General features: G+C 43.2%; 1 protein-coding gene across 1 annotated transcript in view; it reads right to left on the bottom strand.

Annotated features, from left to right (window-relative positions):
- The window catches only part of SMAD2 (SMAD family member 2), a 28,380-nt gene extending 10,664 nt beyond the window's left edge, over positions 1-17,716 (bottom strand). The window contains exons 1-5 of the mRNA XM_089681588.1: positions 17,648-17,716; positions 15,636-15,710; positions 14,096-14,149; positions 6,969-7,181; positions 752-889 (exon numbers count right to left, since the gene is read on the bottom strand). Of these exons, the coding sequence (XP_089537714.1) occupies positions 752-889; positions 6,969-7,181; positions 14,096-14,149; positions 15,636-15,645 (415 nt within the window). The 5' untranslated portion in view covers positions 15,646-15,710; positions 17,648-17,716. The remainder of the gene's footprint in view (positions 1-751; positions 890-6,968; positions 7,182-14,095; positions 14,150-15,635; positions 15,711-17,647) is intronic.
- Positions 17,717-19,744: the final 2,028 nt, after the last annotated feature.

Below are 19,744 nucleotides of genomic sequence, written 5' to 3'. Positions count from 1 at the left end.
CTGTCCGCAGTCTCCGGTCATCCCTGTGCTGTCCGCAGTCTCTGGTCATCCCTGTGCTGTCCGCAGTCTCTGGTCATCCCTGTGCTGTCCGCAGTCTCTGGTCATCTCCTGTACTGTGTCTGCAGTCCATTAGTTCAGAATTTTTTTTTTCCTGTTTTCTGCCTCTAAAACCTAGGTGTGTCTTATGGTCAGGTGCGTCTTATACGGTGAAAAATACGGTAAGTATAACATGTTTATTTTTTTTTTTCCAAAATAGCATAAGCTTTAACTATAACTGTAAGCCTGCATGTGATCATGTCATAGGTGACAGTAATCACATGATCAGGAGCCACTCATTAGCCAGGACTTAAGCGGTCAGTGACAGCCACGATTGAGAGCCTAAAAACATGCAATTGGTCAGCTGTTATCTCTTCAAAAGGACGACATTTATTATTGTATCCTCAGCTAGGAAAATCTTGATGAGGAATAATATAGGAACTGAGGAAGAATTCTAACATGACCAAGAAATGCTTAGAGCAGGGGTTGTCAAACTGGCGGCCCTCCAGCTGTTGCGAAACTACAAGTCCCATCATGCCCCTGCCTTTGGGAGTCATGCTTGTAACTGTTAATCTTGCAATGCCTCATGGGACTTGTAGTCTGACAACAGCTGGAGGGCCACCGGTTTTACACCCGTGGCTTAGAGAACCCTAATGGGATCTCCTAGGAATGAAAAAGGAAGAAAAAAAAAAAGATTCAGCAGGATAAAGCTCACCTGGAGGAATCTTACACACGGTCGCTGGATGCCATCCATACCGCTGATTACAGTTTGGACTCTGGACAAATATAGCACTATCGCTGAGGCACTCTGCAAACACTTCGCCCCCAATGTAATACAACCGAACGCCTCTTCCTGCATCAACACAACACAATTGTTTCATTTTAATTTAGGAGAAAGGAAACATTTACTGCTAAGCTCTGCAAAACCTGTGCCATTGTGAACCTTGTATTAAAGGTTTACTTTTTTTTTTCTTTTAATTCATTTAATGTGACTCTGTAACCATAAAACATTTCCTTTTAAAGCTGAACTTTCGGAATTCAGCTCCTTTGCAAGAAGTGAAGGCATACTACGAGTTAAGTCCAACATGACCTTTCCTCTCTATATCTGACAGGTTTCTAGTACTCTAGGCCGGAAGACAGCCATCGCTGTATTTCCAGGAGCCTGACACCGATCCTTCTGATCTCTGCATTTGCAACAGTAGAGCCTCTGCAGCTGCGATGCCAGCCCCTGGCCAATCACAGAAGCCTTGGTGAACACATTCACAAAATACAACGGCTTCTGTGAACAGGTAGCAAAAGGGCAAGGGCGGGCATTGCTGCTCCGTGTGCTTCTCTCCTGTGAGGTTCCTGAGTGCAGAGCAATAAACCTGTCAGATGTAAATAGTGAGAAGTCCACATGTCATGCACCTCACTGGACTTAACTCCTAGTGTGTGTTTATTATTACTACAGTTATTTATAAAACGTCGTCAATTTACGCAGCACTTTACATATATATTGTACATTCACATCAGTCCCTAACCCTCAAGGGGCGTACAATCTAAGGTCCCTAACTCACATTCATACATACACATCCTAAGGATAATTCTGACAGGATCCAATTAACCTACCAGCATGTCTTTGTAGTGTGGGAGGAAACCAGAGTACAAGGAGGAAACCCACGCAGGCAAACTCCAGGCAGGTGGTACCGTGGTTGGGATTTGAACCAACAATCCTGGTACTGCCAGGCGGAAGTGCTAACCATTTAGCCACCGTGCTGCCCAGTGGACTTAACTCATAGTGTGCCTTCACTTATTACACAGTGGCTGAGTTCCTGGGAGTAAGCTGTAAACACATGCAGTAGTAACAAACGATCTTTACTCACGTTGGCCAACTTGTTCTTCATAACAACCTATTTTTTCCTATAACCAATGAATGGTTTCCATGGTTCTAAGACTTGCTGGAGAATCAAAGCCCTCTTTGCACCCTCCATCCTCCCATCGGTGCAGTAAATGCTCTCTGCTTCTCTTCTGTCCTCTGAGAGGCCACAGGACAGTGAGCAGGAAGAGTGCACACACTGCAGTGACATAGGAAAGGGGATGGGGACAGCAACTGGAGCTGGCACAGAGAGATTCAAAACTTACAGGAAGTGTCAGAACCCTTGGAAATGTTGGCCATGGAAATACTGCTACAGGGCGGCAGCGGTGCGCAAAATCACAGACATTATATACATATATATATATATATATATATATATATATATATATATGTATATATATATATATATGTAAAGCGCTGAGCAAACTGTTGGCGCTATACAAATCCTCAAGAAAACAAAGGGGTGCGGCGCTGGAATATCTAATAACAAAGTACAAATGTATATTCACACATAAATTGCACTAAACCCAAATGTGGATATAAAGTGACAAAAGTGCAAAAATATAAAGTTAAAAGGTGATATTGGTGAGCACTGATAATGTGCTGAGTGTTAATAACCATACATAGTCCTGAAAACAGTTGGTGAGCAGACAAACACACATGTGAAAGGGATCAGGAACAGCACTGCAGCAAGGAGAGTAGAGACACCTTAAAACAGGAAGTGTGTTACTGACCGGATCACAAGTTGGAACGAAGGAAAGGAAGCCTAAAAGGAAGAGGAAAGCTGGTGCAGCCACGGTATATAGGGATTGTGGATACCTGTACAGAGCCCATTCCGGAGTAAGGCCTAAGGTGCTGCAAACTGCCCAGGGGAAGGGGATTCTTATCGGTTTGTGAACAGACCAGGCTGATCCGGTTCTGGAGGAGATCTTCAGCAGACATCTTTGAGATATACATATGCGCATAAAGGTTGTGCATCTGGAGAGTGCGTATTCCTAACAATTTCACGGCACGTCATCAGGATGTTGTAAGGAGCACTTACCTGAGATTCCATCAGATGGATCATAACTTCTAAGCACTTTACATGAACTGTTTTCAGGACTATGTATGGTTTTTAACACTCAGCACATTATCAGTGCTCACCAATATCACCTTTTAACTTTATATTTTTGCACTTTTGTCACTTTATAGCCACATTTGGGTTTAGTGCAATTTATGTGCGAATATACATTTGTACTTTATTAGATATTCCAGCGCCGCACCCCTTTGTTTTCTTGATTATTCTGGAGGTTTTTTGGTTTGCCTTTTTGGTGCTTTGGCTGCTTGTGATTGTTTTAGCGCTCGCTTATTTTATTTCCATTTTATACGCTATATAAATCCTGTATAATAATAATAATAATAAATATATATATTTATACATATACACACACACACGTGATTTTGCATCTCCGGGTAGGGGGCAAGTGTGAGCCACACAAGCACCCTAACCACACCGCCATTCGCGGCCTTGGCTGTCAATCACCAAGTCCCAACCAGTAATTACTCGCCAGCACCCAGTGCCTGCTGATCATCTCCGACGGGGAGGGGGGTATGGGAACTGTTTGTAAACAACAGTTCTCTCCTGTCAGCTCCTGCACACAGCCATGCAAAGCAGTGTGCTTACAGTGAAGCACAAACACAGCACACTTAGTAAAACAGCACACAGTTAACCCTTTGATCGCCCGTTAACCCCTTCCTGCCCAGTTGCATTAGTACAGTGTCAGTGCTTTTTATTTGTGCGGATCACTGTATTGGTGTCACAGGGGATATCAGTGACACCAAGCCAGTTCCCCCCCAGTGTCAGAATGCCCGCCACAGTCACTGATCACCACCACTACTAGTAAAAATAAAAAAAAAATAAAAAAAAAAAAAGAGTCCAGTATCTATACCGCCATTTCTAAACACTATAAACCAATTATCTTACACGTATTGGGATTTTTTTTTAGCAAAGACAGAGAAGAATACATTTTGTTCTAAATTAATGACGAAATCTGATTTACATTTTTTTTACTGGACATGTTTAATAGCACAAAGTCAAAAATAGTGTTTTTTTTTCTCTGTGTATATATATGTGTACACACATATATATACACAGTGGGGATCGAAAGTTTGGGCACCCCAGCTAAAAATTTGTATTAATGTGCATAAAGAAGCCAAGGAAAGATGGAAAAATCTCCAAAAGGCATCAAATTACAGATTAGACATTCTTATAATATGTCAACAAAAGTTAGATTTTATTTCCATCATTTACACTTTCAAAATAACAGAAAACAAAAAAATGGCGTCTGCAAAAGTTTGGGCACCCTGCAGAGTTAATATCTTGTACTGCCCCCTTTGGCAAGTATCACAGCTTGTAAACGCTTTTTGTAGCCAGCCAAGAGTCTTTCAATTCTTGTTTGAGGTATCTTTGCCCATTCTTCCTTACAAAAGTCTTCCAGTTCTTTGAGATTTCTGGGCTGTCTGTCACGCACTGCTCTTTTAAGGTCTATCCATAGATTTTCAATTATGTTGAGGTCAGGAGATTGTGAAGGCCATGGCAAAACCTTCAGTTTATGCCTCTTGATGTAATCCCCTGTGGATTTGGAGGTGTGTTTAGGATCATTATCCATTTGTAGAAGCCATCCTCTCTTTAATTTCAGCTTTTTCACAGATGGCATCAAGTTACCATCCAAAATTTGCTGAAATTTTATTGAATCCATTTTTCCTTCTACTCGTGAGATGTTCCCTGTGCCACTGGCTGCAACACAATCCCAAAGCATGATTGATCCAACCCCATGCTTAACAGTTGGACAGAGGTTCTTTTCATTAAATTCTGTGCCCCTTCTTCTCCAAACGTACCTTTGCTCATTCCGGCCAAAAAGTTCAATTTTAACCTCATCGGTCCACAGAACTTGTTTCCAAAATGCATCAGGCTTGTCTATATGTTCATTTGCAAAGTTCAAACGATGATTTTTGTGGTGAGGACATAGAAGAGGTTTTCTTCTGATGACTCTTCCATGAAGACCATATTTGTACAAGTATCTCTTTATAGTGGAATAGTGTACCACAACTCCAGTGTCTGCCAGATCTTTCTGGAGGGATCGTGCAGTCAAACGTTGGTTATGAATTGTTTTTCTCACAATCCTGCGAGCTGTTCTGTCAAAGGGGGCAGTGCATGCTATAAATTCTGCAGGGTGCCCAAACTTTTGCAGACGCCATTTTTTTGTTTTCTGTTATTTTGAAAGTGTAAATGATGGAAATAAAATCTAACTTTTGTTGACATATTATAAGAATGTCTAATCTGTAATTTGATGCCTTTTGGAGATTTTTCCATCTTTCCTTGGCTTCTTTATGCACATTAATACAAATTTTTAGCTGGGGTGCCCAAACTTTCGATCCCCACTGTGTGTGTGTGTATATATATATATATATATATATATATATATATATATATATATATATATATATATATATATATATATATATATATATATATATATATATATACATACACACACACACACACACACACACATACAGCAACAGTGTGGGCTGGCTGTGCAGAATCACGTACCGTATTTTCCGGCGTATAAGACGACCCCCCTACTTTTCCTGTTAAAATATAGGCTTTGGGCTATACTCGCCGTATAAGACTACCCCCCTCTACCAACCAATCACGGCAAGCGATGTACCAGTATTTTCTGTGCACACTGCATACAAAGCCTGCTTGGATTGGGTGGGTCAGCTCTCCCTGCCTGCCCAGCCCTCCCTGTCTCCAAGATGATCTGAGAACTGCCACAGTTATTAATATATAATAATTAATGTTAATTACCGTATTTCCTGCAAGGTACTGCCTAGCTGACGCTTCTGCACATGTCTTCGGCAGCAGTAGACGATCGCTGATCACCATTCCTCACAGAACTGCATGAGACGTCGGATGCAGCCGTTCAGTGCTCGATTGAGCTTGACTGAAACTGTGATATGCAGAGAAGGGATACACATCGGGTAGCGGCAAGAAGACGCTTCTGCACATGTCACAGTTTCAGTCAAGCTCAATCGAGCACTGAACGGCTGCATCCAACGTCTCATGCAGTTCTGCGAGGAATGGTGATCAGCGATCGTCTACTGCTGCCGAAGACATGCGCAGAAGCGTCAGCTCGGAAGTACAGGTAAGGTTTCAGCACAACACCCGGCGTATAAGACGACCCCCGACTTTGTAGAAGATTTCCAGGGGTTAAAAAGTCGTCTTATACGCCGGAAAATACGGTATATACACGTGATTGTGCATTTCCGGGTAGGGGGCGTGTGTGCGTGTGCCTGCTTGGCTGTGCTGGGATCTGTTAAAGCACATGCCAATCACCGGCCAGTGACTGACCGCCAGCACCCCGCCAATCGACTCCTTGCTTGTTTACATAGGCAGAGCTCTGTTCTTTGTCCTGCCCGAAAATCGTTAGGTGCCGGAGAACATTTGTTCACCGGGACGCACAGATCGGCTTCTGCTGTGATTGTTTGCATTGGCGGTGTGTGCGTGCCCCCTATGGCGGAATTGCAAAACCACGTTTATACCCCTTTGATCATCCCGGATGTTAACCCCTTCCAACCCACTGTCATTAGTACAGCGTCAGTGCTTTTTATTAGCACCGATCACTATTAGTATCAGTGGGGATGTCAGTGGCAGTTAGTCAGTTGCCCCCCCAGTGTTAGAATGCCCGCTGCCATTAGTAGTATAAAATGTATTTTAAAAACAATTCCAGTATATACACATCGCCATTTGTAGACCCTATGGCTTTCATGTACACCAATTTACACGTATTGGGAATTTTTTAATTTTTTTTCCAACATTGTTGGTCTTTTTTTGCTTATAGCGCAAAAAATAAAAAACAAAAAGGCGCTTAAATACCACTGAAAGAAATCTCCATTTGTGGGAAAAAAAGGAACATAAGTTTGATTTGGGTGCAGCATGTGTGCAAGTAGTTAAAAAAAGCAATGGCCTAAGCAGCCAGATTTTATTAGTCATTCACAATTCCAACCTTGCAGCTGTATACAGGTGACAGATTACCTATGTGGCGTCTGGTCATTTCCACTGTGGCATTCCGATTCACGTTAGATAGTAAACCTAAGCAGAATCTCTCAGAATTTGATGGGTCCGTGAAGCCATCAACTGTGAGTGAAGGCTGTGATGCGTGGAAGGTTTCCCCCACTCGCTGGTTCAACTCGTAGTAAGCTATTGAACACCAGAAGGCTGGCTCAGAATAAGTAACAGGCTGCAAATCTGTGGAGGAGACACAATGAAGAAGTATTATGACATGGAAGAGGGGGAAACTACTTCAAGGACCACAAAAAAAGCATGAAACCATAAAAGTGTTGGTTGCAGAATACACTCTACACAGGAAATACAAGCACTGTAACCTGGCAGTGGCACAAGCATCTCTGATATGTTAAAATGGGCCATTAAGTGCAACTAGAAAAAATAAAAACAAAAACACACACAACATGTAAGATACAATCTGTCCATTAACACAGCAGTTTGTGGGGTTTTTTTTTATTCCCCTCTATAACAATTTTTGTCCCCGGTTGACGAACAGTATTCCTGTTTTTTCCACTTATCTGTCCAGAAAAACTGACTATTAGGGCTCATGTACGCGGGACGTTTGAAAAACTCTTCTGAACGATGGAAACTGACTGCTGGAAAATGTAGGTTAAAAACCGCCCGTTTAGCCGCGTTTGCATACTGCATTGATGTGCGTTTGCGTTTAGAAGTGTTTTTAAAACAACCTCAGGAGACCTTCCAAAATGCCCAGAATGCACGGAAAAATAGTAAAAAGTTAACTATTTCACACATTTTGAGAGAAATAGAGAGAGCAGAAGCAGAGAGAGCAGTCTGTGTTGAGATGACCGGTCTTTTCTGGTTGTATTCACTATGGATCCCATCATGAGCATAATGCGGCACGTTCTACCATTTTTTTTTCCTTCATGCGAAACCTGCAACTGACTGCGCTGGTGTACCGGGTCCATTTGAATACATGGAAAATGCTTTTCATGCATTTCTGATAAAAAAAAGGCTCTGGACAGCATCTGGACATGGAACAGTTAAAAAATGCTTCTAAACGCAAACGCTTATAAACGCGGTTAACCGCGTTTATAAGCGGTTGAAACGCAGGTAAAATCTACTTCTGAACGTAAGTTTGGTACGTTCAAAAAAACGACTGTAAACGACAATGTGTACATGGACACACAGGAAAACATTAGGGAGAGTTCAGGGGCTGGGGAAAAAAACGCTGAACAGCTCCTGCACATCAATTTAGCAGCGGCAGTGTACATGGAGCCTTACAGGGGTTGGGACAAAACATCCATACACTGACAGGACTGATTACAGCGATCAGCTTTATGCACATGATATAAAGTGGCTGTAAGCCCTTCCATATATCCAGTGAAGTGACTGGCCTCAGGTGATTGATTTATTTATTTCAGGTACTTATATATCGCCATCAATGTACACAGCACTTTACATATATATTGTACATTCACATCAGTCCCTAACCCTCAAGGGGTGTACAATCTAAGGTCCCTAACTCACACTCATACATACACATACTAGGGACAATTTAGACAGGAACCAATTAACCTACCAGCATGTCTTTGGAGTGTGGGAAGAAACTGGAGTACCTGGAGGAAACCCACGCAGGCACAGGGAGAACATGCAAACTCCAGGCAGGTGGTGCAGTGATACACACAGATCCTATCATATAATTTGTACCCGTTTATCTGCAGCCATCTCTCCTCTACAAAACGTTAAAGCAGTGAAGCGCTGCCCTATACACGAGCAAAATACCTCAGAATATACATTCATGGAATGTGCTTCCTCTACAATTACACCATCAACGCAACATGAACAAATATAATGAATAAACAATTCATAAATTATAGTCTCTTAATGTGCAAATGTGCGATAATCCTTCATAGAGTGCAACGACCGATGCGCTATGTCCAGCCCTTTTCTATTTGCTATTACATGTGAGTGGAACACGATTTTAACTCTAATTTTTAATAAACGGTATTTCCCTATATGACCCCCCTTCTCTCTTTATACACTCCTTTATGAGGAGCTTATTCTCCTGAATGGGAAACTAACCACAGAGGACAAGAATGAGGACCGGACAAACAGGAGGACTACAAATCCCTGATGAACCTATATTTACACAAGTGTGTTAGACTCTTGATCTTATAAGAGTTCAAGGGAATTGGTGAGTAAATGGGACCACCGGAGGGGAGCACTAAGAATTTGTTGCACTTTATGAAGAATTATTAACCTCCCGATTGTAGCTCGGGGTAAAATTTCAGTACCAAGAGCGGTAACCCCGAGCTACACTCGGGCTTACCATGCGGCGTTGCTCAGGGAGTCCCTGCAGCACTTACCTTGCCCTTCGCTCCCGCGATGTGTCCCCTGCAGCGTCCCCGGCCATCTCCTCCGGCCGATGCCGGCATCTGGCTTCCGTGTTGCGGTTCCTGTGACGTCAGGACATACGGGCGCCGGAACCGGCGGCAAATTTGAAATTTTTTAAAAATTTCATTTTTGCTGTCATTGCTGTTTCAATGCATTTCCCATTTTGTCCCGAGTGCTTTGTCCGGCGCCCTGCCTGCATTTTGAATGTTCTTTCTGCCTGGAAACTTAGAAAAGTCCATGGCGTCCAAAAAGCGTCCCTTTATGTCAAAAGCGGTTTTAGACCGGCTAGAGAACAGCGATAGTAAATCAGAACCACTTGCACAATTGAGTGATAATGATTCGTGGGGGAAATTCGTCATCAGACACTGAAAACTATTTTGCGACTTTGCTCAGCGATGTGCGAATTTGCCTCTGTATTTCAAATTTCAGTGTTTTTGGTTTGATTATATTATTTAATTTATTATTATTATATTATTTTTTATGATTATTTATTAAATTATAATTTATGATTTCATGTTTCAAGTTTTATCATACCCGGGATGTTTACTAGACTCTTGTTCGGACAGATTTCAGTGAGTTATTCCTAAAAATTACAGGCCTACAATTAAAAAACTACATATTTCCATGCAAAAAAATGGTACCGCTTTCAGCACAAAAAAATCGGAAAGAATCATACCGCTAGGGAGGTTAACTACATCCCGACTGCCTTATAGCAGATATACTGCCACAGGGCAGCAGGGGTGCGCAAAATATACGTGATTTTGCATTTCCAGGTAGGGGGCAAGCGGATCCGCACCGTCATTCGCAGCAGTCAATCACCGGGTCCCGGCTGGTGATTACCTGCCGGCACCCAGTGATTACCAAGGATCTCCAACAGGGAGGAGGACTGCTTTGTTTACTCAGTCCTTCTCCCTGTCGGCTCGGGCACACTGCTCTGGATGGCCATCCAGAGAAGTGTGCTTACAGTGAAGCACCAACACACCGCCCCCTAGTAAAACACTCCCAGCACACAGTTAAATCTTTGATCGCCCCTCATGTTAACCCCTTCCTGCCCAGTGCCATTAGTGTTAGTGCTTTTTTTTATAGCACTGATCACTGTATTGGTGTCACTGTGGATGTCAGTGACACCAAGTCAGTTCCCCCCAGTGTCAGAATGCCCGTCGCAGTCCTGCTATAAGTCGCTGATAGCCGCCATTATTAGAAAAAAAAATCCCAGTATCTATAGCGCCATTTGTAAATGCTATAACTTTCACATAAACCAATTAATGTACACGTATTGGGATTTTTTTTTCGCAAAGACATGGAGCAGAATTCATTTTGTTCTAAATTTATGATGAAATTTGATTTTTTTTAATTTTTTTTACTGCACGTTTAATAGTAAAAAGTCAAAAATATTGTTTTCTTTTTCTCAAAATTGTCGGCCTTTTTTTTTATCGCACAAAAAATAAAAACCGCAGAGGCGATCAAATAATACCAAAAGAAAGCTCAATTCGTGGGGAAAGAACCCCCCATAAATTTCATTTGGGTGCGACGTTACATGACCGCGCAATTGTCAGTTAAAGTAATGCAGCGCCGTAACGCAAAAAGTGGCCTGGTCATGAAGGGGGGTAAATCCTCAGGAGGTCAGGTGGTTAAGAGACTAGAATTTATGAATTATTTGTTTACTCGTTGTATTTGTTCATATTACGTTGATGATGTAGTTGTAGAGGAAGCACATTCCATGAATTCATATTCTGAGGTATTTAGCACTTATATAGGGCAGCACTTCACTGCTTTAACATTTTGCCTAGAAGTCAGCACCTTTGTAGAAGGAGCAGCTCCATTTTTTTTGTATGATTCAACACAGTTTTGTCACTTATTGGCAGTATCCGAGCATGGGTTATAAGTGATTACAATCTCTCCTCCACAGACATTCAAAGTGCTGAATTTGGAAAGCTTGTCAGAGTTCAGAAAAAGAGGGGCGGAGAGCTGAAATTACACACTGCACAGCTCAGGGAGAAGAGCTCTGAGAGTGGATTGGAAGGAAGAGACATATCACACACACCCTAACCCACCTCCAACAGAGCTGAGGCCGTCAATCTGCTGGAGGTCCCTCCCGTCAACAATGTTGTCTTGGTGTCAGAAAAACTTGACAGAAGTGACTCATGCCGATAGCAGAGGAATGAGGCAGTAGGCAGAAATGACACTTAGTGCTCTGGAAGTATACACTATAAAGGGATATATGCTTTGTTCATATTTCATGTCTGAGGTTTACAACCATTTTAACCACTTGCCGCCCAAGCCTGTTCACCTACACGCAAAAAACATTTTTTTTTTGCTAGAAAACTGCTTAGAACTCCCAAACATCATATATTTTTTCAGCAGAGGCCCTACAGAATAAAATGGTGGGTGTTGCAATTTTTTATGTCACACCATATTTGTGCAGCGGTTTTTCAAAAGCAATGAAAAAATACAATTTAATGAGTTTTCATGCGCAAAACAAAATCTAATACCCAATTGTAGAAGATAAAGATTAAGTTACACCGAATAAACAGATATCAAGCATGTCACACTTTAAAATTTTGCACGCCAGTGACACAGTGACAAATTACATACATTTTATTATCCATAAGCGACGCTTAAAAAGCCTTTACAGGTTATCACTTTAGATGTACACGGGAGGTCTGGTGCTCGAATTACTGCCCTCGATCGGGCGTTCACGGTGATACCTCACATGTGTGGTGTGATCGCCCTTTACATAAGTGTGAGGGACAGACGCCTTTGTTTACACTTTAATACTTTTATTGTTTTCGTATTGAATAGAAATATCCCCTGTAATAATAGGCAGTGATGGTGCTAGGATTGCTTTTACAAGAAAGCCAACCACAAGCTTAGAAGAAAAAAACAAAACAAAACACTACATCGGGATGATACTGGCATCTCGGTATAACCACTGCAACTCAAGGACGTAGAGGGATGCCTTTGGGCAGCAAGGGATTATTTTTTCCCCCAAAAAGGAAAGAAAAGAAGAGTGTTGCTGTAACAACTTAACCACCTCCCGTCACGGCTGGACGGTGGCAGTGCAGGGTCGGGTGGCCGTTTATAAACAGCCTCCCTGCACCCTGCTTGTGCGCGCTCCCTGGGAGTGCGCAGCACCGCGATCCGGCGCCCGCTGTGTCTTCCGGACACAGTGGAACACCGATTGTCGTATGGGAACTCTGTGCGAGGTCCCGATCATGTGATCACCGACTGGCCAATCAGTGATCACATACAGAGTAGTAAGCAAGATGTCACTTCTGACATCATTGCTTACGTGTGAAATCAGAGGTCACATGGTACAGGGCTATTCACAACAGCCTTGTACCATGTGACAAGCTGTGACCAATCAAAGCTCACACAGTAGTTCTCAATGGCTGCAAGAATGCAGCCAGAGAGAAGGAGAAATTATTGCTTTTACAGCCTTTATGGGTGTAAAAGCAATAAGTGTAAAAAAAAAAAAAAAAATTCATCACCCCCCACAAGTAGTACAGTGTCACCATGGTGACACTGTACTGCTAGGGTGACAGTATGTAAAAAAAAAAGATAAATAAGAATATAAAAAAATTAAATAAAAATGTAAACAAAATGTTTAAAAATTATAATTTTTGGTTATAAACTAATTTTGGTTATTTTTTTTTTTTTTTTTACTAAAAAGATAACGGAATACATTTTGGCCAAGATTTATGATGAAATATTATTTACAAAATTTTGTAAGAAAAACACTTTTTTTCAAAATTTTTGGACTTTTTCATTTACATAGCAAAAAAAATAAAAATCCCAGTGGTGAATAAATACCACCAAAATAAAGCTTTATAAAAAAAATGCTAAAAAATTCATATGGGTACAGTGTTGCATGACCACGCAATTGGCATTCAAAGTGTGATAGCGCTGAAAGCTGAAAATTGGCCTCGACAGGAAGAGGGTAAAAGTGTCCGGACTGGAAGTGGTTAAAAAGCGTTGGCTAGAATTGGGCTTTAATTTTCTATCTAAGACTACCCTGCTCACAATGTAGCAATGCTGCTTTGTTATTTCATTGCAGAGAAAAAAAAAAAAAAAAAAAAAGAAGTGTTGCCACCCTGTTATAGAAAATGGAAAAATAAAGGATCTACAGGCAGGATCAACTGATGTCACATGGAGGGGGCACTGAAATACACAAAATGCTGTTACTATTAACAGACTGTATGATACAAGTTTTAAATTTTTTGCCCCCCCCCATAATTATGCTCTAACCTTGCCCTGGTGCAGCCGCTATTACCATACTATAAAAAGCAGGTTAAAAAAAAAAAAAAAAAAAAAAAAAAAAGTGTACAAATTTGTTAAATATTTCAAATAAAAGCGATTCAAATTATTTAATCTCCCATAAGTTTTTAAAATATGACTAATGCAGGCCATAGACTGTTTATCGGCCGAATTTTTGTCTGAAAGAATAAACAGCCGATATTCGCACCGTTAGTGGGGCAATGTCGTCGGCCGATTTTCGCGATTCCTCCTTGTTTCTTTTATCGGTCATGCTGCAAAATTTACGAAAAACGGCTGATTTTCGTAAGCATTAGTGGCAACAGAACGATCTATTTTTAGTTATTCGGCCGATAAACGAACCGTCTATGGCCTGCATAAGGGCCAGCTACTGGACCAGAATTTCAAACTGGGATAACAACCATGCGGGTCACAAGATTTGATGTAATGCAGGAATAATTATGGAAGACATGGAATGCATTACTTACCCAAGCTGTGATTGACAGGAGAAAGTGTACTAGGAGAAAGCTCGGCTGGTGACCCTGTATGGACAATACAAATACCAACATCGTCATCTAGAACATATCTGATCACAGCACAAGCACACATTTTACAAGATTCCAGCTTAACCCCTTCCCGCCGGCGTCTCCCGGCCCTTTAAGAGTTTCAGACGCCGGGAGGCAGGGCGGGTGGGGTGTGGTTTAGGGATCATGTGACCACCGTGACGAGTCGTCACGGCAGTCACATGATCGGGAGGGATCCCGATCGAAAGAGCGGACCGGGACCTTTCTGTGAGTACCGCACGTGTGCTGGGAGCGCACAGGGCACGCGCTCTCAGCACATATGTTTTTTGTTACATGAACGCAAATGTGCTGCTGCTCGGTGTCTAGGCCCAGGCGCCGGGAGGCCGCACATTTGTGTGCAGCCGGCGTGAAGGGGTTATAGAGCCAGTTTCCCCAAAAAAACGTCCTATGCAGTTAAGGGACGTCTGAACTTAAAAACAAACTGTGAAGCTTTGACCAAAACAGAATAATTGCCTTGCTATAGGTGTAGATCATTTATGTACCACGTGGATCCTGACTGGAAAACTCCCAGAGATGTTGCTGAGAGAGACCTAGCTGTTTCTGTTCACCTTCAGAGGCACAAGCTCTTTCTCGGATTCAAACCTCCTCCCGTTCTCTTTTTCTCCCCCAATGCAGTAGTTTTGAGCTGGGAATTTTGGACCTATGCACACAAGGCGTTTGCTCAGCTACTTCTAAACGCCTTTCCTCCTGGCAGCAGCGTGTTGGCAAAAAAAAATGCTTGATGCATGTAAACGAGCGCAAATGCGTAAAGATGTGTTTACGCATTTCAAACGCTTGAGTGTTAATTCATTCAATTGGCCAGAATAATAATTTATTCTACCTATATAATTTAATTGGGGCAGCACAGTGGCTTAGTGGTTAGCACTTCTGCCTTGCAGTAATTGGGTCATGAGTTCGATTTCCAACCATGGCGCCTCCTGCATGGAGTTTGCATGTTCTCCCTGTGTTCGCGTGGGTTTCCTCCGGGTACTCCGGTTTCCTCCCACACTCCAAAGACATGCTGGTAGGTTAATTGGCTTCTGTCTAAATTGTCCTAGTTTCATCCCTGGCCATGCGGGATCTCCTGCATGGTAGGGGTTGGGGAAAGACCTGGCAACCTACCCTGTAAAAATAATTCATGGAAGAGAATTCATGGAAAAAGTTGCTTACAAGCGACAGTCCATGCAATCGCCAAGGATTGGATACGACTGGATAGATAGATATAGATATAAGTGAATTAATGATCAAGCGCTAAATGCGCCAAAATGCTGCTGCTCCTGGATGTGTTGGCAATGGGGGTTTTTTTTTTCTGCCTTTAAACGCCTATGTGTGAATTGAGGCTAGCATGGAGGGGTGTTTAGAAACAGAAAAATAAAGGCAGACGCCCCTAAAAGCAGTGTTTTTACATGCTCAGTGTGCATAAGGCACATATTAAATTATAGATATATAATTTAACATCTTGTACCTGTATCCATGCTTTGGTTAAGTTGCTGATCGCTAGTCTCTCCATCTTCACTAATGTACCCAGGAGGTGGAGTTTCTACAAAGAGAATTTAAAAAAAAAAAAAAAAAAATCATTAGTACACAATATACAATGTATCCTGAACAGAAGTCATTTGCACATTCTGTTTGATACTTTTTCACGCATTAAAATATAATCACCTGAAGTCTAATGGGTGCTTGCCTGTCAACTGCCTCACCTCACATGAAGGGTCCGGGGAGACCACATATAGTGAACGCGGGGTCCGGGGAGACCACATATAGTGAACGCGGGGTCCGGGGAGACCACATATAGTGAACGCGGGGTCCGGGGAGACCACATATAGTGAACGCGGGGTCCGGGGAGACCACATATAGTGAACGCGGGGTCCGGGGAGACCACATATAGTGAACGCGGGGTCCGGGGAGACCACATATAGTGAACGCGGGGTCCGGGGAGATCACATATAGTATACGCGGGGTCCGGGGAGATCACATATAGTGAACGCGGGGTCCGGGGAGACCACATATAGTCAACGCGGGGTCCGGGGAGACCACATATAGTGAACGCGGGGTCCGGGGAGACCACATATAGTGAACGCGGGGTCCGGGGAGACCACATATAGTGAACGCGGGGTCCGGGGAGACCACATATAGTGAACTCGGGGTCCGGGGAGACCACATATAGTGAGCGCGGGGTCCGGGGAGACCACATTTAGTGAACGCGGGGTCCGGGGAGACCACATATAGTGAACGCGGGGTCCGGGGAGACCACATATAGTGAACGCGGGGTCCGGGGAGACCACATATAGTGAACGCGGGGTCCGGGGAGACCACATATAGTGAACGCGGGGTCCGGGGAGACCACATATAGTGAACGCGGGGTCCGGGGAGACCACATTTAGTGAACGCGGGGTCCGGGGAGACCACATTTAGTGAACGCGGGGTCCGGGGAGACCACATATAGTGAACGCGGGGTCCGGGGAGACCACATATAGTGAACGCGGGGTCCGGGGAGACCACATATAGTGAACGCGGGGTCCGGGGAGACCACATATAGTGAACGCGGGGTCCGGGGAGACCACATATAGTGAACGCGGGGTCCGGGGAGACCACATATAGTGAACGCGGGGTCCGGGGAGATCACATATAGTGAACGCGGGGTCCGGGGAGATCACATATAGTGAACGCGAGGTCCGGGGAGATCACATATAGTGAACGCGGGGTCCGGGGAGATCACATATAGTGAACGCGGGGTCCGGGGACATCACATATACTGAACGCGGGGTCCAGGGAGATCACATATAGTGAACGCGGGGTCCGGGGAGATCACATATAGTGAACGCGGGGTCCGGGGAGATCACATATAGTGAACGCGGGGTCCGGGGAGATCACATATAGTGAACGCGGGGTCCGGGGAGATCACATATAGTGAATGCGGGGTCCGGGGAGATCACATATAGTGAACGTGGGGTCCGGGGAGATCACATATAGTGAACGCGGGGTCCGGGGAGATCACATATAGTGAACGCGGGGTCCGGGGAGATCACATATAGTGAATGTGGGGTCCGGGGAGATCACATATAGTGAATGCAGGGTCCGGGGAGATCACATATAGTGAATGCGGGGTCCGGGGAGATCACATATAGTGAATGCGGGGTCCGGGGAGTTCACATATAGTGAATGCGGGGTCCGGGGAGATCACATATAGTGAATGCAGGGTCCTGGGTTTAGTAACACTTTAACAGAGTTCATTAAAAGATTATTTTTTAATTTTGGATGAATGTGCAGAAGGTGAGAACCTCGGTCGGGTTTTATTTCCGTCCGTGTTCACAGTGGGGAGATTTCTCTTCACTTTCTGTACTGTACATACAGTAAAAGAAAACCTATCCAAAGTGAGGGATAACCTGTGACAGAGGATTATCTTATTGTAGTCAAAAAAAGAATTTGACATTACCCAGCACTGTGAAAGCAAAGGCTTACAGGTCGTGTTCTTACCTGGTATATAGTTGCTCTGAGGCTCGATGCCTGCTGGGAAATTAGTGTTTTCCGGAATGGAATGTGTGTAGTCATCAAGAGGGGGAAGTTCTGTTAAGATCTCCGTGTGGCGCGGCACTAATACAGGTGGTAAGACTACGAGAGAAAAGGTTTGGGTTTTTTTTTAGCTTGATTTACAACAAACAAGTGTTTTCAGACAAATGTTCTACTTGCTGTTCCACGCGTAGATGACCACTGAGCTTATGCAAGTTACAAATTATTAAAGTGTATGTAATGCCTAACAATGAACTGGTCTTATTGCCTTCCTTTTGGGACTGTAGGTACATATAGAATTGAAAGTGCTTTTATATCTGTTGGTTCTGCCAGAAATGAGACAAACAACCCTTGTGCTCCGCTGCACTGCTATCAGCATTGTTCCCAGCTATCTGAATACAGAACACCTCCCCCTATTAGTGAAGATAAGGAGCAGGGGAGGTGCTCTGTTTTCCAAACACAATTCTTGTCCTAGAGTGACAACGACTCCACCACAGTCACAGTACACTTAGTGTGGTCACTTTAGGACAGGAAGTGTGTTAGGAAAACACAACGCTTCCTTCAATCTTCATTAAGTTGCCCATAGATGGATCAAAAATTGACCAGCTCAGCAGGGACCAGGCAAATTTTGATCTATGTGTGGGCCCTGTGGCTGTACAGAAGTCGAGCTAACAATCGATTTCTGTACAACCGCCCTATCAGAAAATTTCCTCTTGATCAACACTGCAAACTATAGCCGACAGCGCTGATCAATGTAATCCGAAAGCGCTGATCAATGTATTCCAACGGTGGGGAAGACTTCCTGCTGTCAGAATACGAGGACACAATAGGTAGGATTCCTCCATCCCAAACGTGTGGATGGAAGAATTGGGTCAGTTTTTTAGTTCAAAGCGATGGTTGAATGAAAAAAAGAAGAAAAAAAAACAAAACAAAAACCTGCCCCATCTATTGACTGCTTTACATAGGGAGAAGGTGTTCTGTAGCCCACCGATATAGCTGGGTTTACTGGCAGGATCTCTAAGTGAAAACACAGAGGAAAAAACGAAAAGAAAACTAATTGAGTCATCACATCGAAGGACTGGCAAGCAGCAATATATTTTTGTTCTTGGTCCTATATACACTTTATTAAGATGTTTTAATTCACAGATTCATGGTTTGATTTTCTTGAAATAAAGTTACATTCGTGCTCACCTGCGTGGAAGGTTAAAGTGGAGCTCCAACTGTTTTTTAGTTTCCTTAAAAATGTTGCTTAATGTATGCCAGTAAGAGTTAGGATTTTTTTTTTGTTTTAAGTTTTACATACCTATTCTTTTTATTAGCCTGCACTTCCGTTTTACCTCGCCGCGGTGAGGTACGTCATATCCGGCAACCCCATTGATAACTGGGACCGATGAGTCGGCAATCCTAGGAATCTACAAGGTTCCTCAGCTTGTAGCATCACATTACTTCAAAACTGGAAATGACGCAATGCCAGGCAGAAATGAGCGCCATTTTTAAATAGCAAATTCATTAATTTTGTTTATTGTCCTTTGATTGACAGGTTGCCATAACAACGGGGTGTGAACTTCTGCTGTCACCTCCATTGTTAAGGAAACCTGCGGTTACAAATAACTTGTATCATGCTCTGTCCATACAGGAGATCGAGAGGTGCATGCTGGGATAGCCAGCAGCACCAAATCTAGGAAGTACAATTAGTGGGCATCAGATGCCCACATCCATCATGGAACCTGCCTGCTTCCGAGATCAATGTAAGATTATTTATATTATTCTACAAACGAGTATAATTTCATCAGACAGGAGGATCGCATGTAACTGCTGCTTGTTACAATTACGGGGGAGAAATTTGTAAAGAATTTTAGGTGGACTGGAACTCCGCTTTAATACGTTCTAAAACATTTTGTACTGCTAACCAGAGACAAAACAGCCCGGTATACACAGAAATTGTTTCAACTTATATTATCAGGAAACAAATTCCCCCCCCCCCCCCCCCCCACACACATTTTAATCTGATCGTTTCAACATTATTACACCTACACACACATCCCCACACCTACACCCCCCCCC

The sequence above is a fragment of the Staurois parvus genome, unplaced genomic scaffold (assembly GCF_062004578.1).
Source record: "Staurois parvus isolate SC_StPar_1 unplaced genomic scaffold, SC_StPar_1.0 ptg000272l, whole genome shotgun sequence".
NCBI classification, from domain to species: Eukaryota; Metazoa; Chordata; class Amphibia; order Anura; family Ranidae; genus Staurois; species Staurois parvus.
Note: the sequence above shows the minus strand (reverse complement) of the source record. Positions and strands in the feature narration are given on the sequence as shown.